This window comes from Molossus molossus, unplaced genomic scaffold, assembly GCF_014108415.1.
Source record: "Molossus molossus isolate mMolMol1 unplaced genomic scaffold, mMolMol1.p scaffold_m16_p_10, whole genome shotgun sequence".
In the NCBI taxonomy this organism is placed as follows: domain Eukaryota; kingdom Metazoa; phylum Chordata; class Mammalia; order Chiroptera; family Molossidae; genus Molossus; species Molossus molossus.
Genome location: NW_023425345.1, coordinates 51,124,510 through 51,146,889, shown reverse-complemented (window position 1 = coordinate 51,146,889; position 22,380 = coordinate 51,124,510). Strand labels below are relative to the sequence as shown.

Sequence of the window (22,380 nt, the reverse complement as noted above, 5' to 3'; positions counted from 1 at the left end):
AGATGTTGCTAGGAGAAGCTAGAAAGGGGTTGAAATCTTTGTATTTTGTTAACACTAAGATCCATTGATGCTGTGTGGGGCCTGGCAGAGGTCAGGCAGAGCAAAGGAGTCCCTACGTCGGTTCCCTGACAGCCCTTGCTTGCCTTATCCCTCTCGAGAAAGATAGTTCTTTAGCCACTTATCTGGGTTTGGGAATAGGATTCCTCTTCTGTGTGAGGCAGCAGTGGGCAGACATTGCCTTACCTCCCTCTCCCTCCACCCTCTGCCCTACCACACACACCCAAAGCAGGCAGCATTGAGGCTTCCCAGAGAACAGAGAGAAAGCCCCACATCTGGAGAGGTCTCCATTTCAAGAGGCTTGGTGGTTCAGGGTCTCCAGACAGGTCACCGGGCCCCAGAGCCTCCTGTCCTCGGTGAAAAGCTGAGAAGAGGCTGCTCTTTGGGGAGTCCCAGAGATCCTGGTGGCCAGGTACACAAGCTTCTGCTTATCTTCACTGGGGTAAAGAAGCTGCCTGGCCTGGGCCACAGCCCTGCTCACATATGTTCTGGATGATTCTGCAGGCAGTGGATGAATTCACCCACTGGCTGGTTCTCGTAGCATACTCTGTACACAGCTGTGAACAGAGGGAACCTAGAATGGGGAAGGAGAGACCCAGCATAGCCTTCTTGTATGTTCTCTGCCCTCCACTCCTGATCCCCTCCTAACCCTCCACTCCCCATACTCGCCCACCTTTGAGTTTAGGCAGACTCTGGCTCTCAACTTCCAACCACTGAGAATATGAACTTCCTGGCTCTGGGTTTTAGGGTCAGGTTGTTAATTGCCTTGCTCCCTATCATATTGAACTTGCCAGCAACATTCCCTGGAATTGTTTTGTTCCAAGTGGGCAAACCACTTGACCTCTGGGAGCCTCCATATCATCAACTATAAAATGGAGCCAATGTAACAGAGTAGTGAAGTGATTATGTATTCTATGAAGGTGCTAAATAAATGCCAGTTTCTTGCCCTGGCCGGTTTGGCTCAGCGGTTAGAGCGTCGGCCTGCGGTCCAGAGAGACCCGGGTTCAGTTCCCACTAAGGGCACGTATCTCGGTTGCAGTTTGTCCCCGGCCCTGGTTGGGTCATGCAGGTGGCAGCCACTTGATGTGTCCCTTTCATATCGATGTTTCTCTTCCTCTCTCTCCCTCCCACTCTATCTGAACAAAACCTTTATTTATTTATTTTTCACTTTTTATTCAGACAGAGTGGGAAGGAGAGAGAGGAAGAGAGAGAGAGAGAGAGAGAGAGAGAGAGAGAGAGAGAAACATTGACGTGAAAGGGACACATCGAGTGGCTGCCACCCACACAACCCAACCAGGGCCGGGGGCAAACTGCAACCGAGGTACATGCCCTTAGTGGGAACCGAACCCAGGCTTCTCTGGACTGCAGGCTGACGCTCTAACCGCTGAGCCAAACCGGCCGGGGCTGAACAAAACCTTTTTAAAAAATAATAAATAAATGCCAGTTTCTTTCTCTTCCTCTTGCTCAGGCTACCTACTTTACCAGGATGCTTTACCCTGACCAGCCATGAACTGATCTTTTTTTTTTTAATCCTCACCCGAGGATATTTTTCCATTTTATCTTTAGACAGATTCGGAGTGGGGGGGGAGAGACAGAGAGAGAGAGAGAAACATCGATGCAAGAGAGACACATCTACTTGTTGCCTCCCACACAACCCTGACCAGGGCCGGGGACGAACCACAACCGAGGTACGAGGTACGTGTCCTTGGCTAGAATCGAACCCAGGTATCATGGGTCCGCAGGCTGATGCTCTAACCGCTGAGCCAAACCGGCCAGGGCATGAGCTGATCTTTTGAACCTGTTTCATACTCTCTTATTCCAGGATTCTTTCTCAGGCTAATAGAGCTCTGCTCTGATTCAGGCCATCACCCCCCCCTCTTTGTGCTTCACGTAAAGCAACACCTTGAAGTAGAGACTGTCCTCATACCTCAGCACCCAGGACAACATTTAAGGACAGAAGGTTGGCTTCAGGGAAGTAGCTTAGACTGGGGATGATGGACAAAAATGCGGGACAATCAGGTAGGCTTATTCTTGCTGCCCCAGAGCTCCAGCCCCCAGAGCAGAGGATGAGGACAGGATTGAGGAAGGCTATACAGAGGGGTCAAAGCAATGTGGTATAAGGATTACTAGATTGGAAGGAGTTAAAAGACCATGGACTCCTAGTTGGGGGACAGTGGGCTTATCAGACTCTCTCCAAGCTCTTCTCTTTGTGTCTTTTAGCATAATATAACATTTCCCTCTCTGCCCATTTCACAGATTGAGGAGGGTTTGAAAAGATGAAGAATGGGGAGAGCACTTCTGGCTGTGGTTCCCTCCACCTGTGGGGCTGTGGCAGACACTTACTTATCCACCATGCCCTTTTGTTGGAGGATGCTGTGTAGCTCCCGGGCTGTCTGGGGCCCCTGCAGCTTCTGCCCATTCAGCATCTCTTTCTCCAGCTGCTCAATGGACTGTGAAGAAAACAGGTCAGGTGGATGGCTATGAGTGTTTGCAACAAGCTTAATGTTTGTGCTCAAGAGACACCTCAAGCCAGGTTCCTCTACCTTAACACCTATAGGGCCCACCCTCCGTTCTCCCTTCTCCCAGGGGCCCACCTTTCCTGAGTGGACAAAGGCCTCGGCCACCTTTCGGTTCCGTCCTCCATAGCAGGTAGTGATGAGGTCAGCAACACCACAGCTCTCCAAGAAGGTGGCAGAGGACACAGGGCCCTTGCAGAAGAGCTTGGAGAAGGTGATCATCTCCATGAGCCCCAGTCGAATCACCGCCGCCTTGGTGTTGTCGCCAAAGCCCAGCCCATCACAGAAGCCAGCCCCCACGGCCACTACATTCTTTGGAGAATGGAGGTCACAGGTGAGAAAGGATCCCCTCCTATAGGCCCCACTTGGAGCCCTCACCACCTGCCTCATGCTGCTTCCGTCAGCCATGATATGCCCATTGAGTAAGTGAAGTATAGTGGGTGACTCCTCGACTATTTCTACCTCTTGGCTTTCCACTTGCTGTACTCCCTTCTTTTAGCCTAGTCTTATGCTTCCTGGCTCCCCAACTCTGCTCCATACTCCATCATTGGGGACATTTACTGAAAACCAGTCTTCCATTCAGCTGGCCCTCCCATCCATGACTATTCCCTGATATCCACAGGATCCAGAGTTCTGGCCATCCATCTGTCTGGATATCCTGGACATCTTTTCTCCCATTGGCCTAGGTGCTCCTTCAGGGCTTCTCCTCTTCCCCCTGGACCACACCCTGGAGCCAGTGATAGGGATATCCCACAAGAGGCCACAGGGAGAAAGGAAGAAGGGGGTCCAATATCTGATGGTGAATAATCAGCAGGCCTAAATGACCTTGGCTTTGCTTCTGCGAATAACAGTTATTCCTGTGTGTATGGGATTTGGTGGGGAACGGAGGATCTGCCTATGAGTGAGAGCCTGGAGTACCAGTAACCTTGTATAGTTAAGCCAGGAGGCCCTCTTTCAGGATCTTCTCCCTACCCTCCAGATGCCTTTACACCCCTCTCACCTTTAAGGCCCCACAGATCTCTACTGTGTCCACCTCTTGTACCACTGTGATGCGGAAATTGGGTGTCTGCATCAGCCTTTTCAGAAGCTGTCCCTGGGCCAGGTCCTTGCAGCCTAAAGTGGGAAGGGGGAAGGTTTTAAGGGGGGACTCTTGACTCTTCTTTGCACAGCTGCCCTAAGCAGAACCTGAACCCTTTCCCTGGGGGTGTCCCAACCCTCCCTTACCTCTTATGCTTTGGTCTTCTTCCTTTGCCTACCTTATGGGGAGAAGATGGCTAAGTGGGGTGGGGAGAGGGAAGGTATAGGGAGGGGATGTAACTGGAGCTGCATTATGTATGTGGGTTGTGGTGGGGCTCTCACCAATGGTTGTCTCACAAAACTTCTCATCAGCCACCTCATTGGCAATGTTGGCCCCCATCAGCACGCTCATGGGAATGCCAAGGTGCTCCCGAATCACTTCAGAAATGAGCTTCAGCCCGTTGGGGCCCTCGTCTATACCCTGGGCAGAGAATGGAACTCAAGCCAAATGCCCTTTATGCCCAACTGAGGGCTTCCCAGAAATCCTGCCCTTTCTAAATCTGCTGTTCATCAGCACCCCTCCCCGAAGGCCCTGCATCAGTCCAACCGAGCCAAAGCTTGTTATAAGGAGGGTGGATGGCATATGAAAATGAATCCATCTGAAAACTCCTTCCATATACCCTCAGATCAGCCTATCTCTCCAAGGCACTGTGTCTCCTCCACATTCCCACACAACCCACTTCCAAGTTCCCCAAACCAGCTTCCATCCCAGCCACTGCCCCAAACCAACTTTTCTTTCACATTCCTCAAACCAGCCTGCTTTTCATACCCTCCAGGCATCCCTTGTACACCTTCTAAACTCCCTAAGACATCTGCCTCCAAACCAATCTCTTGTCTACTCCTCAACCAACCTCCCCTTCCCAACAGCCCCCAGCATTTGTTTCTCAAGCCTCCCCAAAGCCAACTCCTTTCCTCTCTCCAAAAAACTCTTGGCCTACTTTTGCCACTTTCTCTTCTCCCCACTTTACCCACACAGTTATCTGAACCCCCATCCATATGGTGTCCTGGCACCTTAATAAGAGATATCCCGATGGCATTTGCCTTCAGGTGGCCCTTGAGCTGATCACAGATCTTGCCAATGAACTGATGGGGCACCACGAAGATCAGGATGTCAGCATCCACCACAGCCTGGACCACATCTGGGACAGCCACCTGTGGAATGACCAGTGTTCATGGGCCCAGCAGTCTTCTAGCCCCTATGAAACCCCATTCAGTTCAGAAGATCTAAAAGCCAAAGAGTGAGGCTTGGGGGAAGGGGGGGAGACCAGTTTGGGGATTGAACCTGGAAGGGCTGAACTTGGAGGAATGACTCTCTATTCCTTTCCCCTTTCCATCATTCCCTCTATGCTCCAGCTTTCATGGGCTCTTGGCTCCTGGGAACCTCCTCCCATCACCCTTCTAGCTTTTGGCTGTGGGACAGTTAGAGGTCAAAGGATGCCTGAGCTTGGCAGGAGGAAGAGGCCAAGTAATTTCATCCCCCTGGTCCTTAGGGTCCCTCACTGGGAAGGGAGAGCACCAGTCTTCCTGCTGTCTTCTCTGGGGAGTGAGCCACATGGATTTGACTAAAGATCTTAAGTCCACGGAGCAGAGTCCAAGTCTGCTAATAACCCAGTGAATAAGTAACTGGATTAGAGCCTGAAGCAGGCACTACCTGAACCCAGGTCTGGAAGCCACAAAAGCCAACGTCCTTGTCTTCTCTTAAAAGCCTCAGAACCCATAAATGAGGGGTGGAGGGTGGCACATTCAGGTTCTCCTCAGTTCCAGAAAGTGCCCAGGGAAGCAGTTTGGGGGCTGTGCATGAGTGCCCAGTGCCCGGAGCAGCCCTCCTGAAACACTTCCAGGTGGCACCTGAAATACCTCCCCTCATCAGGAGGCACCCTCCACTTCCCTCTCCCTTATAGGGTGTTGGGGCTCACCACGTTGGTGGGAAGCTTGTGCCCTGGCAGGTATTTGACATTTTCATGCTGTGTGTTGATGATCTCTGTCAGCTTTCTGCCCCCGATGTCTTCCTCAAACACCCACATGGTCACCCGTGGGTCAAAGTCTGCCAGCTGGGCTGCATTGCTACCCACAATCTTGGCGATGGCTGAGCCCCTGGTGGGAGGGGGAATACAGAAATTGGAGGAGTGGGGATGTGATGGAGGAATGGTGGCAGGGGAGGGGGCAGTGTTCCACCTCAAGTTATCACAGCAGCCCACCAGATATTTACCTTCCTGTCACCCCCACCCCCATGCAGCTTTTCAAGCAGGGAGCACTGGAGGCTCCCTTCCTGTTGGGAGCAGGTGCAGGTGCAGGACAGGCAGGGGCCAGGAGAGGTTTGGGCACCATCTGTCCTGCGGGTAGGCACAGAAGACAACAGCAGGGGTGGAAGAGGCACCAGAGGGTATTTCCTACCCACTCTCTGCCTCCTGCCCACCTAGGCCCCTGTGTCCTTGGGGGATCACCCTTCCTCCCCATAACCCTTGACAGAACCACTTACCAGTTGCCGGAACCTAAAATGCAGACTTTCTTGCCGGCCATGGTGCCGCTTTGCTGCCTGAGCCAGCTGGTTCCACTCTCCCCAGCTCCTCTCTCCTCTAGAAGCATATAACTCCGCCACACGTGGGTGCAGCCAAGCTCCGCCCTCCAGGGGTGGGTAGGGAGGCGGGCACCCAGGGAGACAGTCTGGCAGAGCCGGGGAAAGGGGAGAAAAAGAGTAGAGACAGGTGGGGAACAGGAATGGGGCACAGACCAGGCCCCACCTTTCTTTCCTCTTAGGTTTGCCAGCTGACAGTGTTGGCAGGCTTCTCCTCTTGGCCCCAGCCCAGTCCCCCCAACCTCCCTGCAATAGTCTCATTTTGAGGTCTGCCAAGAAATAGCCCAGATAAGGAGCAAGTGACTGCATCCCCACAACTCCCTTCTGTCTCCCAACACTAGAATAAATTGTATGCAGCCTTAGTAGCAGATACAGGAATGCTTTCCAAGGTATATGCCTTGCATATCGCCCTCCCAGGACTCAAAAAAGTGCTCTACAGTTTGGTCCTCTAGCAGTGACAGGGAGACCACATGTCACTGGCCCTACACTAGCTGTACTGCAGGGCTGTGGCTGAGTGGGGTGGGTGGGTGTGGGCGCACTTTTAAAGCTAAGACCACGTAAGGGGTAAAGGCCTTAAGTCCAAGAATAAGAAGAGACACCAAGAGCCTTGACAGACAAGGTCATCTCGGTTACCCACTGTAGTCATCTCAGGTACTCACCAGTGGGCCTCTCACCTCAAAGTATCCTCACCTGAATGTTTTCCAGGAAGGGAAGGTGGGAAAGGTCAAGGTCAAAGTGAGAGGCTCTGATGCCTATAAGTCTTCTTTTGCAGTCTCTGGGCTTAAGGAAGAAGACAAGAGAGACAAGAAGGCGGCCAAAGTGTTCCCTGTCCTTGGGAGGCTTTCAGCATCCTTCAGTTCTGTCTTGGGGTTTTAAACTACCACAGTAAGAACTCCCTTAGGTTAGTGGCTAGTTTGCAGAAGCCAGAAAGGGGAAAGGATGCAGGATCAGGAGTAGCTGTTACCTTTGTGGAGCTTGGTAGTCTCAGATGCTGTAACTGAGAGTAAGTGGGGTGTGTTATTGGGGGTGGGAGGTGGAAGCAGCTCTTCCAGCAGTTCAGGGCCCTACATTGCCCACAGCCATCTGTTTGACTTAAGAAGGGGCTCTCTGGTTTCTAGGCTGATCCGAAGTGAGGCAAAGGGCCCTAACACTCCAGCTGTCTGTGCACCTTGGCCGAGAGAGCAGAGACCATTGTGTGCTCATATGCTGACCTCCTGGCCTGGCAGACTCCCAAGTGGGTGTTTCCAATCCCAGGGGCTACTGTTGGCTGGCAACAGTGATAAGCACTGGGCCAGAGGGGAGTCTGTGTACAGCTACTGGGTAAGTGGGCATGAGGTCAAGAGCAATGGTTTTCTAAGTTCTAGGGACTGCCCAGGAAAAGCCCCCCATATTCTTCTTCCATGGCCAGAGTTCCCATAGGAGAAAACATATATGAAGTCAGTAGTTGTTTCCCTTAGGAACAAAGTTGTGCCTACTACAGAGCCAGCCTCCCACAAATCACCCCAGTATTGCACTGGCACTGAGACAAAGGCACCAGTGCCAGGCTGCCAGCTGGGAGCACTGATTACGGCTGATGGAAGATAATGCTTCTGTCCCTAACACATGATGAGAACCCTAGAGAATGGATATTTATGTATAAAGTAATCCTGTTTTCCCTGCTTCTATCTCTTATTGTGCTCCTACAATAATTTTAAGTAGTGTGGAGACAAAGAATTTGTTTTTATACAGGAATCAACAGTGCAAGTCTAGAATTGGCTCGTCATAGGAAGTTATCTGTACTACTAGGCTCTCTTCCCAAAAGCAAACTAGATTGCTTGAAATTAATAAGGGTTCATCAGTTATTCATTGCACATGTAATTAGCCTGGGTAAAAGCAGATGCCATCCCCATGTCCTGGACACCATTTTTTTCCACTCCAAATGATCACCCACATACTCTTCTCTCTGCTTTCCCTACTGAAGTCTGATAAACACCCAAGTTCCAGATTGGGAAGTGGTGTTATCCTCGGTAGGTCTGACTGCAGACAAGCAATCATTGAGTGTTTCCAGCCACGGAGGCAGAGGATAATATTTTAACTACAACTGTGGAGTGTGGTTGCACTCATCCTGTGTTCTAAACCCTTCTTGGGTACAACCAAGCTAGATAATGGCACAAAGGAGGGTCAAGTAATGAGCCACCAGATGGGAGGTAGGCACTTGATGGAAACTGCTCTACTGGGAATAGCAATTCTGAACAAAACCCAACTCAGGTAGTGAGGGGTTGGTTGTCTATGGTATGAGGGTGACAACACAGCAACCACTTTTCATGCTGGTCTGAAGAACTAAAGTCTCACTCAGGGCTGTGAAAATGAACCTAAAAGAATGGTAAGCAGAGAGCAAGAACGGTTGTAACTGCAGGCCCTGGCCCGGATCTAGATAGGATCCCTGAGTGGTGGAACTCCCTTAGCAGCTCAGGCTCACCAAGCCTAAGGGATCATAGGCACCCCAGGACAATACACTTGAGGCAGCACACTGGAGCCCTTGGGAGCTCAAAAGGACAGGGGAGAAGAAAGCAGTGCCAGTCTTAGTACCTTCCCAACAGGGGAGCTGGAGGCAGTGATGAAACCCAGTAATCCCACCAGCCTCTGGCCTGCTTGGACTACTGGGGCTGACAGCTCTTAGAGGACTTGAGGTCCAGAGTATAAACCTTGTCTTCCACCATGTCCTCAGCACTTAGCACCACTTCCGGTATATAGCAGGTGCTTCATAGTTGTCAAACGAAATGAACAAACACCATAAGCATGGCTAAAGGCACTGGAGAGAGCAGCTCAGGGAAGAGCTCTCCCTCAGTAGGTAAGGGGACCCATCCTTCAGAAGATTCTTTTATTAAAACTGGGTGACATCAATAAGGGGACAGTACAAAAAAAAATTTTGGTCCATGAAAAAAACATAATTCAGGTAATAAAAAGTTATCTCAACAGGGACACCGTGTAGGAGTGCTGAGCTTCCTTCTCATGGTTCCAGCCCCAAGAACAGAGGTTGTCCAGTGTCACCAGGGAGAAGCTTTCAAGGGAGGGTGGGATAATAGCAGGAAGGGGAAGATGGGGAGAAAATTCTGTCCCTAGTGTGGAACAGGCAGGGATACCGGGCTGGGGGATGTGCTCGCAGGAGCCTGAGGAGGGGGTGGGGAAGCAGGGGCTTTGTCAGTTCTGTGGGTTTACAGCCCATGCTGAAAGGAATTCCTCCCCTGTGCCCGACTGTCTCCCACCCTGCTGTGTTGAGTCTGCGAGCCTGGGATATGCTAACTTGGGGTGATACAACCTGGAAGAATCTGAGGCTCTCATGGAAAGATGCAAAACCATCTCAGTTCCAAGGGGCCAAGATCACAAGGTCCTGCTGCTACCTGAGGGGTCTGAAGCTTTGAGGGCAGGGGATGGGGAGTTACAATCCTGTGAGGCAGGGAGAGGAGGGAGTCACAAACCTAACTCAGAGCTATTCTCCAGCCCTAGGCGCTTTCACTCCTCAGTGCCCTAGCAGTCACCAGTGGGTGCCAACTGGGCAGACAAGGGACAGGAAGACAGGGATGGCCCAGGGCTTTTACCCGTTTGATTTTAGGCCTGTTTCTCCAAGAAAGGATGGGGGAGGCAGGGTAGAGTGAATGAATGAAGCACACCTCCAAGCAACAGCAGGAAGGAACAGCCTCCTACCAACGACAGTACCTCAGGTTAGATCCCTGAGGCTCTGACAGGGAAAGGCAAGATTCCCCCAACCAAATACCCTGGGTTAGGACACACAGGAGGGAATCCTAAAAAGAGCAGCTACAAGGAGTATGCTGGGAAGGAGCAATCATTAAAGACCAAACTCCAATACTGACGTGGACCCCCTATGAGGGAGTAAGAGAAGCACTGAGACAGCAGGCCAATCCAGAGGGCTGCAGACTGACCTGGGGCTCAGTGCAGCCCAAGAGCCAGGGTTCCTTTAGTACTAGAGGGCAACAAGTGAAGGGCGAATTTGCTCCAAACCTGTGGAGGGAAGGAAGGAAACTGGACTCTGTTATCAGGAAAGCCAAGGTCAACTAGCTTATAGAGTACCCCCAGGCCTGAGTCTTGGAGAAAGGAATGAGGCTCCCAACTCCTCGGTCTCTGAAGGGCAGGATCAGTGTAGTTGGTCCCCTTGAAGACCACCTGGCCTTAGGCCCAATCCATTCAATGCACTGATTACCACTACAGGTTCTCTCTCTAATACTATCTAGAGGTCCTATGTAGACCAAGGGAGGGTAGAGGCACATGGGAACTTTTGGGGCAAAGGAAAGCTGGGGGGGAGGGTAACAAGGGATGGGGTGGGAAAAGAGGGTAATAGGTGTCTTGTAAGACAGAAATGTGAGACCCTCTTCATTCTGGTGTTGTCCTTGAACCAACAGCATCCCCTGGAAGGTCCCAAGCAAGACCAAGGCAGGTGCTATGAGGCAGGCAGCACAGGGCCCAAATAAAGAATCGGTGCAGCCAAATCAGGGCTGTGGGAGAGGCCCTATGTATTCCGGATTCCCAGGGCTTGCTCTAATTCTTGTCGTCTCTGCTGCACCTATGGAGAAAACAGTGGGAAGAGTAGAAGATAAGACAAACCAGGAGTTGGTAGCTAATACCACTGACCCCTTGCCTTTTGTCAGTTTCCCCTGCACAGCCCAGGCACCCACCTTGGAGTAGAAGTATCGGCACACGGCCTCCTGAGCCCAAGGCTGGAAGTAGAACTCAGCTCGGCGCTCCTCCTCTGGGTTACCCACCACATCAGTCATGGTCTGAGGGAGATGGCAGGGGGTAGAGAGGAGAATAGACTTGTTTCCTTCCTTCATGCCAGTTACAGATTGAACTGCATTCCCCCAAAAGATGTTGAAAGCCTAATCCTCCAGAGTACTTGTAAATGTGACTTTATTTGGAAATACGGTCTGCAGCCCTGGCCGGTTTGGCTCAGTGGTTAGAGCGTCCAGAGTCCCACTAAGGGCACGTACCTCGGTTGCAGTTTGTCCCCGGCCCTGGTTGGGTCTTGTGAGAGGCAGCCACTCGATGTGTCCCTTTCACGTCGATGTTTCTCTCTCTCTCTTCCTCCCAGTCTATCTGAACAAAAAATGGAAAAATGTCCTCCGGTGAGGATAAAAAAAAAAAAAAGAAATAGGGTCTCCAGATGATCAAATTAAGATGAAGTCATTAGGGTGGACCTAATCCAATATAACTGGTGTCCTTATAAAAAGGGGAAATTTGACACATTTGGTGTGGCTCAGTGGTTCAGTGTTGTCCCATGCACCAAGAGATCACTGGTTTGATTCCTGGTCAGGGCACACGCCCAGGTTGTGGGCTCGATCCTTAGTGGGAGTCATTCAGGAGGCAGCCAATCTATGTTTCTCTCTCACATTGATGTTTCTCTCTCTCTCGCCCTTCCTCATCTCTAACATAAAGGGGTGGGGGGAGATTTGGATAGAGACAGACATGCACAGAAGGAAGACCAAGTGAAGACAAATGGAGAATGCCACCTGCAAACCAAGGAGTGCCAGAGGCTACAAGTTAGGAAAGAGGCCTGGGACAGACCCTCCCTCACAGCCCTCTGAAGGAACCAACCCCTGCAGACACCATCTAGATTTCAAACTTCTAGTCTCCCAAACTGTGAAACTACATTTCTGTTATTTACAACACCCAGTTTGTGGTACTTGACTGTGGCAGCCTTAGCAAACTTCTAATTAATATACACTCACAATCACCCCCTGCTGTCAGCAAGTCACTGCCAGGGGTCCCTCCTAGCACTCTTGGTCCCTTGCTCCTCTACTCAGCCTCTAAAATCATAGTCACAGTCACTACAGGATGGGCAAGAACTAAGGGCACATTTCACACCTTCTGTGTTCATTCCTACCATCCTGCATAAGCCTCCGGTGCTCCCCTCTCTGGGAAATATCTCAAATCCCAAATTCTCCATGAAGCCTTCTCCTCTGAATTACCTTATTGATACTGGTGAGTTCCAGCAATATCTGATATAATTATGTTTTAAGTCACAGCCTAATTTCCCCAAACCGAATGCATGCTGCTTTGGAGCAGAGATCGTTTCCCACTCTGTACCCTACAACATGGCGCACAGGGACAGCACTGTAAGCACTAGATGAACATTTGATGGCTCCACTTCCATTTCTCTTCTTCTTTTTTTTAATTCTCACCGAGGATATTTTTCCATTTTTGTTCAGATAGAATAGGAGGGAGAGAGATGAAGAAAGAGAAACATCTACGTGAGAGGGACACATCGACTGGTTGCCTCCGGCACGACCCTAATCAGGACCAGGGACGAACTGCAACTGAGGTACATGCCCTTGACCATAACGGAACCCATGATTCACTGGTCTGCGGGCCAACGCTCTAACCACTGAGCAAAACTGGCCAGGGCTCCATTTCCCTTCTTCTTCTTTTTTTTTTTTTTTGGTATGTGCCCCTAGCAGGAACCAAACCCAGGACTCTCTGGTCCTCTGGGTGATGCTCCAACCGCTGAACCAAACCGGCCAGGGCTCCATTTCCCTTCTTAACTGTGAAACGAACCTGGAACATGCTAACGTCAATCTGGTCCCTCACTTACCCCTCTGGCTCTTCTATCAGCCAAAGAAATAAAACAAAAACATGTGTCTCACTGAACTAAGTCCTTTTGCCCCTTTCCTAGGTATTTTTACCTTGAGGTCCCGGCACTGAGACTGAAGCCAGTCATTAATGAAACCCTGAGGGTCTCTGGCAAAGCTTAGCATGAACTCCCGCTGGGTCTTCAGCTGATTGATAGTTTCTATTGTCTCATGGATCTGAAAGGAAAAAGAAAGCTCATAACATTTTTCAAACTGGGGAAATAGTAAAGTTAAATGAAAGACAGTGTTGCTACCTCCCTGTGCCACTCCCAATCTATGTACAGTGCTGCCCAGAATGATACTACTGCCCAGGCACTCAGCTTTCTTTCGAGAAGTAACTGCACTGTGATTATATATCTGCTGTAAGAGAAGTTTTCCTTTTAGTCTCCAGTGTCCATTCTGGGTGAAGCTACATGGTGAATACTTAATCCACAACACAAATGGGTCTAAAAACATTCTTGGGTAGTAAAGTAGTACAGAGGGCTGTCTCAGAAGCTAAAGACTGTGGATGCGAATTGTTTTGTTTTTTAAATCCTCATTCGAGGACATTTTTCCATTTTTTGTTCAGATAGAGTGGGAGGAAGAGAGAGAGAGAGAAACATCGATGTGAAAGGGACACATCAAGTGGATGCCTCCCGCACGACCCCAACCAGGGCCGGGGACAAACTGCAACCGAGGTACATGCCCTTAACGGGAACTGAACCTGGGTCTCTCTGGACTGCAGGCCGATGCTCTAACCACTGAGCAAAACCAGCCAGGGCTGGATGTGGATTTTTTTCCCCTGCACTCTTCTCTTCTCATTCTCCATATTCTCCCAATTTTGTCTACTAGTCTGTCTTCCACTGCCACTGACAGGGTAATGAGTCCCCAGTCTGCAAACCAGAGTCCATTTCCTAAACTCCAACTAATCCAACTACTTACCATCTCCACGTATCTTAAATTCTGTAAAACTAAATTCACTAACTTTCCCCGAACCTTTGCTTCTCCTCTTGTTCCCAGTCTAAGTGAATACTACTGTCCACCCAAACTAGTCATCCTAATGCCTCCTTCTCCCTCACACCTCACCCAACCATCACCATCTAAACAGAGTCTAAATCCCTTCAATTCCACTTTGACATGTCTCAAATCTACTTATTTCAATCCTCACTGTCAGTACCCTAAGTTTAGGCCATCCATATATCTGATATGCATTATTGAACTGGCCTCCTAACTAGGCTTCCTGCCTCCAAATCTGCCCCTCTTAAAATCTGCTCTTCACCTTCCTGCCAGGGATCCTTCGAAATGCAAACAGCATCAGCCCCTCCAGTCTTCAGGACAAATTATTAACAGGTGGTTCCCTGCACCAATACTTCTTCATGACTAGACTCTGCTTTCCTATCCAGTTTCCTTTCCCAAAACGTCCCATCCCGGACACCTTGTGCTGTATCTGGCACACAAATGACTTGTACTTCCTGAACATGCCAGGCTCATCTTTGGACCTTCACACACCCTGTTCCCTCTTTCCTGGAATGTCCTCTGCCTCCCACGCCCCTAAGCACCACTCTCCTTTCTCCCCTTTTGTTAACTCCCACCCTGTCCTTCAAAATTTAGTTGGGTCACCAACTCTTCCAGGAAAGCCTCCCTGTTCTCCTCTTTTTGGCTTTACCTGTAGGGACTATGTCTAATAATGTTTAAGATAATAACAACAGTAGTAGCTGTTATCTGTTTTCATGTGCCAGACACAATGCCATGCCTCTACATGTGTTGTCTCATTTAATCCTAACAGCAAACTTATAAATACAGTCTTTATTTCACAGACCAGAAACTGAGGCTCAAAGCTATTAAAAGATATAGCCAGAATCAGAACTCAGGTATGTCTGGTTCTATCCAGCACCAAGCACAGAGCCTGGCATATACTGGGTGTCAATATATTTTGAATGAATATCAAATCAAAAGGCAGCCTAGAAGCTATGATAGAGGGCTGGTAGCACCCACACTATCTAGGGCAGAGGCACCTACCTTGTTGTCTAGAGTAGCAATCTCCTGCTGGCTGGCAGTAGACAGCAGAAAAGAATTCATCTGGGTCTTCAAAGTATCATCCACTTCCACATCAATGTCATAACAAGCTGTCTTTTTCTGATCATTCGGGTCAACACTGGGGAAGAAATCATAGACACCTGGTAAAGGGCTTGTCCCCTAAAACCTAATTACACAGGGTCAAAATACTGACCCAGAATGAAAGGAAAGGAGTTGACTGCAAAACTCCTTTGGGTGTGACAGAAATGTTCTGTACCTTTCTTGTGGTAGTAGCTACAGGGTATATACATATCCCAAAAGTCATCAAACTATACTTTAAACAGATACAATATATTATAGATAAATATCAATAAAGTTGAATTTTTTAAAAAGTCAATGGTAAAAATTCAAGTTGTACAAAAAATATCCAGTGAAAAGTTTCTCCCTCTCCAAAGAAAACCACTACTGTAGTATTTTGTGTATCTTTCTCCATTAAACTAAAACTGACCCTGGAAATAAATTCAAATAAAACACACACCACACAAAATAAAAAGTACTCAAACTTTAAGCACAAGAATATAAAATAGACCAACTGCTACTAACCTAGTGTATAGGTAACAGGAGTTACTACTGGCTGAGTGATGGTTCACAGTCTAAAGAAAGGAAGCCTTTATTGGAATTAATATAGAGTAAGAGAAAAAAGGCAAAGAGACTATATCCAACCACAGAGACAAGCTGTTTTGAGTAGTGCCTTTCTTCATGCTATATCTGCCTAGAGATGCCTTGCTCCTCCATCTTCTGAACAAAAAATGTAGATGGAGGTAATGGAGATGGAATCTCAGACTAGAATGTCTTACCATCCAGAGAAAAGATGGTAGCCCATCAGTGAGGAGCTGGTTAATGTCTAACAATTGATTCTCCAAAAGAGGAGGGGAAAAAAGCCCTGATTTGTAGCATTTGCCAATTTCTGCGGTTTAAATATTCCCAACATAATTGATTTCAAGCTGCCAACATTATATCCCTGATCAAAGAGTTGGGAAGAGACATGCAGCTATACATCAGAATACTCTATTTCCACCATACAGATACAACAGACATAAGTAACCTCGAAAACATAAATACTAATAAAATAATTAGGAAATATTGACCATTTGAGTATATACTATCCTCATTTTTAATGTATTTAATTGTAAGTTTATATAATTTATTAATTAATTTATTTTTATCCTCACCCGAGGACATTTTTCCATTTTTTATTCAGATAGAGTGGGAGGGAGAAAGAGAAAAACATCGAAGTGAAAGGGACACATCGAGTGGTTGCCACCTACACGACCCAACCAGAGCCAGGGACAAACTGCAACCGAGGCACATGCCCTAAGTAGGAACTGAACCCGGGTGTCTCTGGACCGAAGGCCGACACGCTAAGCCAAACCGGCCAGGGCTATAATTTAATTTTAAATAACAGCTACGTTTAACAACCTGCAGGCTGGTACAAGCCAGCTCTGGTATACCACTACTTACCATAGGCATCCATGCTACCATACCTATGCTTACCTGATTACATGATTAATGATGATAGGTTCTGGTGGCATAAGCAAGGCATGGAGCCGTTGGGGGATCTCTGAAAACTTCATACGCTGCGACTCAAAGATCTGTAGAAAAGAGAGAAAGCAGATAAAAAGTTGGTATTTTGGGTACAACTAGTGCTCCAGTGGACTCTAGAGAAAGAATGGGTCCTTTTCTTACCTGCTGGAGGTACTTGTCACAGATGACAAACTCCCGCTCGTGAGGGTCCTGGAGTTTATGTGTCTTAATATATTGCCACAGTGCTTGAATGATCACTGGACGGGTCTGGGTGTGGATGCCCAGGAGCCGAGCCAGGCGAGGGTCTAATTTAAACTGGGGAGGCTGCAGAGAACCAAACAATATAAAAATGAAGCTAGTGAGTTGGGTCTATACGCATTTTGGGGTGCTTAGCATGACTATACATTCAAGTCATTCAACAAGCAGTAATGTAGTGCTTTCTCTGGGACAGAAAAACACTAGAAAAAACTCCAAAATGACTAAAACCCTATCCCTATATTTAGAGACCTTAAAGTCTGGTGGCAATTATCCACAACTAGACTCAAACCTTTAAATGTCAGATTGCTAATGGTATGTGGCTATGAAAGCCGGAACCCTCATGTCACCACAGCGTACCTGGTAGTCCAGCATCAGTAGGACAGTACACCGTACATTCACATCTCCTGGCCGCTTCACCTGGAAGCCATCCGTCTCCTGGGTAGTGGCGGTCCTGTGCCACTACAGAGAGGAAGATGTCAGGGGGTGCTCTCCCAGAGGAAGAGCTGGGGTGGGAGGGAAGAGCTTCTGTAATGACTGAATATTCAATTTTGATTACTGAGGTTATTGGAAAAGAACAATAGCATGAGAGGTTTTTAAATTGAATATGGCTTTGAGATTATTATCTGTTTAAGTAGATTAACCTTTTAACCTTGACTGTTCAGGGTCACATTTAAATTAGCCTGAATTTCCAGTGACAATTTTACCCACACAATGGATAATACACATGTGCATAGTAAAATAACATTTAATGAGTACTCTCATTTAATGAGTACTCGCTATGTGTGAGAGTATTTTAAAACATTTAGTTGAATTATCTCATTAATTCGCACAACATCCATACCAGATAGGCAGTTGAGCCTATTTTACAGATGAGAAAACTAATGCTTAGAAGAACGAAGTAATTTGCCTAAGGTCAAAGAGCAAGTAAGTAGTGGAGCTGTGATTTGAGCTCTGGTGTATCTGACTCTACAGTCGACATTCTTAGCCACCATGCTTTACTGCTATAAGGTTAAGTTAAATATATTTACAAATTTCTATTGATTCTATGACTTACTTCCCTTATTAGATGGTAAAGACCTTCCCAAGTCTCTTACTGGTTGAGGTTAAGGGGCTGCAGCTACACTGGCAAAAAAAGGAGCAGGTTAAGTTCACTTGGAATGTTGGACTGTCTCATTCTGGTTTTGACTGTATCCCAAAGAACACTGTTGCTAACATGGTTTTCAGAACACTGCATAATCAGGCATTATAGTAACAGATTCTTGATGATTTGGAATGGGAATCTAAACAGAGCAGGAACCAAAAGGAAGTCCCAAATCTGTAATAGTAACCTTGACAAGGACTAAAACCCTATTAGTTAGCCCCCTTAATTACAGAACCTGTTACCATGAAAAAGTATGAATGGTTAACTATGTCTCACCCTTTTTAATAAGCAAGATGCAGAGATGGCCTGGCATGTATAAGAGGTCTCCATTAGAATTTCCCTTGAAAGTGGGGGCAGCAACCAGGATAGTTACATTAAAAAGGGTCCAAACAGCTAGTGCCACCTGGAGGTCAATGTGCAAACTACAATGGTGGTACTGTACACCTGGTATAAACCTTTATTTATACCTCCCCTTCTCCCTAGACGTTCAAGTCTGGCTCCCAAGTCCATCATCCTTCAGTCATAGAGTCAAAGTCTAGAGGGCAGAACTACTCACTTCTACCAGATGGTTGTCTGGTCCATACAGGTCTTTGTCCAGTTCGATCACCAAGGACTTAAAAAAGGAAGAGAACTTCCTCTTTTGTTTGGTGGCATCATATTTGGACAAGGCTGACTAGAGGAGAGAGAGAAAAGATCGTATTAGAAAAGCCCAGAAGAAATTCCTCAAGACAAAGTCTCATAAAAAAATGAACCCACAACAGCAATAGGGAAAAACTCAAAAAACATCTTCTGAATATCTCCTAGAAGATGGCAAGGTAGATGTTTGTGGGTATTAAACACCTCACAGTAGCAACAGAACCCTGAAGCAGCAGGCTATAACATGCATAGGGTCACTGACTTACCTACTTCACCTCTCCAAGGGAAATGAGGCAAGTTAAGCCAAACCATTGCACACAATATCTAAACAGAGAAAAGTCTGACTCTTGAAGGGAAATGAATCACAGGCAATGAGCAGCCAGAACAAAAACAGCTTTATTTGGATTGAATGACACCACCAGCACATGGACTGGTCCTGTATAGAGAAGGAGGCTCTGAAACTAAGCCCTGGTTCTCCTACAAAAATGTGTTCACATTAGCTTGCTTTTGAACAGCTAAAAATAGAGAACCAAAGGATGTAAGGAAAAAATGAGTTTACCCACGGAGCTTCTGGGGTGAGAGGTTTGGGGGCTATCACCTGTCAGCTGATGCTCCCCATGAAGCAACCAAGGGCCTGTCAGATAAATCTATTCAACTTAAACTGTGAGATGTGTCCAATGAAAAGTGGGAAGGTGGAGATGCCACAATGGGAGTCAAAGACCTCAAGAACTCAGAGGAAAGCATGGCCTCAAATACTAAGTGAAAACTCACTTGAAAACACACACACACACCAGAATAATCTGCACATACTGCTAAATTCAATAGCCAGCAGCACCAGGAGGAAGGTAAACAACAAATCAAATCCCAAGACAATAAGGTTCTCGATATGATACCACAGTGAGGGCCAAGCTGTGGGAGCCAACACAAAGAACTATTGTCTTTTAGCACAGAGAACACAGTGACCCCCCCACCCCCCCCGCTGTTCCCAACAGGAACTGTGAGCACCAGTCAGGCTTTCTGCCAACTACACAACACTGCTTGTTCTCAGCAACTCCCACCCTAGACCCCAACCACGGTAGACCTTGAACTCACATCCTCCAGGAGCCGTCCTTCTACCCGAAGCTCCCAGGAAGCCACTGTCCCTTCCCCATCCTCGGCATCTGACTTAGCCGGATTGAAAGTATTAGAAATGAAAATTCGCAGCTTCCGTTTTTGCTGAGGAAGGCAGAAACAGGATTGATAGTGGGGCTTCAGTGGTTTCATGTTGATGACAGGGTCTCCCCAAACCCCCAAATTATTCCTAACAGACTGGCTTAGTGTCTACCCAGTCCCTAGGGTGGGTGGACAAAAATTCCATCTAGGAGTATAGGCCACTGGCCTGAGTGCAAGTGTATACACTGAGATGCCAGGTGGACAAAATCATGCAAGGTGCCAGGTTCTTAAGGTGGTAGAGCAACTGTAGCAAAAACATGGACAGGGTATATTTCTGGTGTAAGGTATATCAAAAGCCCCTCCCTTTTGCTGTTCTGTTTTTATGCTTCTAATGTAATTCTCAGTTCGTAGGCAGAAGGGAAAGATGTAATTTAAATGCCAAAGAGAGCTGTGCTGCGTCTTTGATTTCTCATCCTAAGTCTGTTGAAGATTCTCGAATTCTCTCCTTTGGCTCTCTGCCTAGTGCGCTCCTGTGTTACCTTGATGGGACGTTTCAAGGCCTCCTGTATATCTAGCCGTTTCCTCATGATAGTCTGGTCCAGTTTCCTTTCAAAAGCCAAGAGATCCATATAGGCCTGGGATTCTGGTACCAGTTCACGAATCTTAGAAACAGAAAAATATCATGGGGATACAGAGCTGACCATCTCTATTCTCAAACTCAGCACATCCTCAAGAAGACCTACAGCTTGGACTCACCCTTTGAGGTAGAATTTTGTCAGCCATCTTCTTTTTCTTTGCACTGTTCAAAATAAATACTGTTATCAGGTTGGGATGGAACTAACAAGAACATGGAGACAGGCTGTCAGCACCTCCATTTAGTAAAGTGAAGGGGCTGCAAAGCTTCTCTCAAATCAAAGACATTCCCTCAACTCCCCAACCAACATGGGGCATTCTCAAGAATAAGCACCATCTGCTGACACAGCACCACCACTTCTGGGTTCAGACAGTCCCACCACCTGAGTTCTCATAGGCCCCCTCCCTTCCTCCCTCCCTCCTCCCAGGATCATCTTACTTGTGGTTTCGATTTTGGACCGCCTGCTGTTGGACCTGCTGGATCTGCTGAGGTGCAGGTCTCTTGCGGGACTGGTCCATCCCTGACTGAGCCAGGCCAGGTCGGACTGAAGGGTTCCCCCCATAGCCAGGGGGTCCCATGGAAGGTCCCTGAGGTGTCATTCGGCTGCCTGGCAGCATGCCTGGTCTCTACAGAGGGGAAAGGACCCACAGATGTCATGGCTTCACCTACTAACCCCACCAAGAAAGGAAAAGTGGGGGATTGAGTTTCATTACCTTCTAATGAAACAAGGCTGGGGGTGGGGGCAGGGTAGTGGAGCACAATTGGAGGAGAGCCCGCTACCTCTTTGAAATATAAATAACTGGAGCTTCCTCTGCTCCAGTCGTGGTGATTCGTAGGAGAATACAGCCCAAAAGCTAGGAATCAGATTATACTCAAATTCTTCCCAGTCTTCTTTGTATCTAACACATTGGACACCTCTAGTTCCACGTTTACTCAGATAGTACTGTCAGCTACTATCTCCTTGGGAGCTGAGCTCAATTTGCCGGCTACCTTCTGGTTTCTCTGGGCACTGAGCTGCCCAAGCCCTTATGCACTATAGGCCTCATCTACCCACCCTTGGCCCCACTTCTTCCACCCTGGTTCTATATCCTGACTCCTCTCCACTGAAACGATGGCCCTAGGAGCAGGTGGAGATGCTAACTGCCTCCTCTCCCTTCCTCCGCACTACCTCCCCCACCTTCACTCAGGGCCCAAATCCCTCCCAGGGGAGCCCCTCCTACTTCTCCCCCCACCGTTGTCACTCCCAGGCTCCCGCTCGGCCCCGCCCCCGGCCCGCGCGCCCCTCCTCCTGCCCCACTCACCGGATAGGCCGCTCCGGGCATTGGGGAGCGGTACAGCCCTTGACCCGGCGCGGGGCCCATTCTCACGGGAGGCCCCGGAGTCCCGCCCGGGCCCAGGGCAGCCGCCGCGCCCGCCCCTGCTGAGGCTCCGGCGCCGCCACTCGGAGCCACAGACTGGAAACCCGCCCGGGCCGCCATCTTCTCCCGAGCCGCTGCTGCAGCTGCACAAAGAACCGGAACCGGAACTCCCCCCGCCCCCCGCACGCCCCCCGCGAGCCCGCCTGTCCGCCCGGCCGGCCGGCCGGCACGGGAGGCTCAGGGCAGCGAGACTGTGGGCTAGAGGGGGCAACTAGCGGAAAAGGCGTGTTGACCACGCCTTCCCGCCTTCACGGTCTGGGAGAGGAAACCATAGAGAAGAGCTCTGGGATAGAGAGGCCCGGTGAGCTGGCGCCCCCAGGCTGACGGGAGGAAGACAGGCCCTGGAAAGGGGGACCACAGTCCGAGCCTCAGCCCCAAAGCTCTAATGAAGAGAGAGATGGTGTAATTGCTTCATCTTGGTCCAGTGCATTCCACTTTTCCAAGCGCTTTGATTTTTTCCCCTTTCCTTCTCTTACTGCTATAGAAGCCCGAGGGACTGAAGAGGAGAATGCACTGTTTATTCTGTTTTACAAACGGGAAAACTGAACTCAGAGTAAATGACTTGGCAAAGGTCAACCAGCAGGTTAGCAGTAAAGCCAAAGCTTCTAGAATCCAGATCTTCAGGCTTGTACATAGCCCGGGGCTCATTCCTCAAATAAAATGCCACAGTAACTGCCTCATTAGAACTTCAACCCAACTTATTCCCTGACTTTTAAC

General features: G+C 48.6%; 2 protein-coding genes across 2 annotated transcripts; both read right to left on the bottom strand.

Moving 5' to 3' along the window:
- Nucleotides 1-350: 350 nt before the first annotated feature.
- On the bottom strand, nt 351-6,229 carry GPD1 (glycerol-3-phosphate dehydrogenase 1). The gene is made up of 8 exons (XM_036253004.1): nt 6,130-6,229; nt 5,567-5,744; nt 4,662-4,802; nt 3,933-4,071; nt 3,574-3,686; nt 2,652-2,885; nt 2,401-2,507; nt 351-631 (listed from the first exon to the last, which is right to left on the bottom strand). The coding sequence occupies exons 1-8, from the start codon at nt 6,168-6,170 to the stop codon at nt 535-537; spliced, it is 1,050 nt and encodes a 349-aa protein (XP_036108897.1). The 5' UTR covers nt 6,171-6,229; the 3' UTR covers nt 351-534.
- A 2,842-nt stretch (nt 6,230-9,071) lies between these two features.
- SMARCD1 (SWI/SNF related, matrix associated, actin dependent regulator of chromatin, subfamily d, member 1) lies at nt 9,072-21,838 on the bottom strand. The gene is made up of 13 exons (XM_036252757.1): nt 21,547-21,838; nt 20,684-20,871; nt 20,368-20,410; nt 20,151-20,273; nt 19,552-19,674; nt 18,380-18,496; nt 17,040-17,141; nt 16,587-16,748; nt 16,395-16,492; nt 14,844-14,979; nt 12,900-13,022; nt 10,896-10,997; nt 9,072-10,783 (listed from the first exon to the last, which is right to left on the bottom strand). Exons 1-13 carry the CDS (start codon nt 21,721-21,723, stop codon nt 10,730-10,732), a joined length of 1,548 nt encoding a protein of 515 aa, XP_036108650.1. The 5' UTR covers nt 21,724-21,838; the 3' UTR covers nt 9,072-10,729.
- Nucleotides 21,839-22,380: the final 542 nt, after the last annotated feature.

Excerpts from the sequence above, each read along its gene's own strand:
- GPD1 (XM_036253004.1), bottom strand. The coding sequence starts at position 6,170 with ATGGCCGGCAAGAAAGTCTGCATTTTAGGTTCCGGCAACTG. Across the intron at positions 3,687-3,932 it reads GTTTTGTGAGACAACCATTG|GCTGCAAGGACCTGGCCCAG; the intron begins GTGAGAGCCCCA and ends TTCCCACTTTAG. Across the intron at positions 2,508-2,651 it reads CCTTTGTCCACTCAGGAAAG|TCCATTGAGCAGCTGGAGAA; the intron begins GTGGGCCCCTGG and ends TTTTCTTCACAG.
- SMARCD1 (XM_036252757.1), bottom strand. The coding sequence starts at position 21,723 with ATGGCGGCCCGGGCGGGTTTCCAGTCTGTGGCTCCGAGTGGCGGCGCC. Across the intron at positions 20,872-21,546 it reads TGCCCGGAGCGGCCTATCCG|AGACCAGGCATGCTGCCAGG; the intron begins GTGAGTGGGGCA and ends TCCCCTCTGTAG. Across the intron at positions 10,998-12,899 it reads CTCAGTGCCGGGACCTCAAG|ACCATGACTGATGTGGTGGG; the intron begins GTAAAAATACCT and ends CATCTCCCTCAG.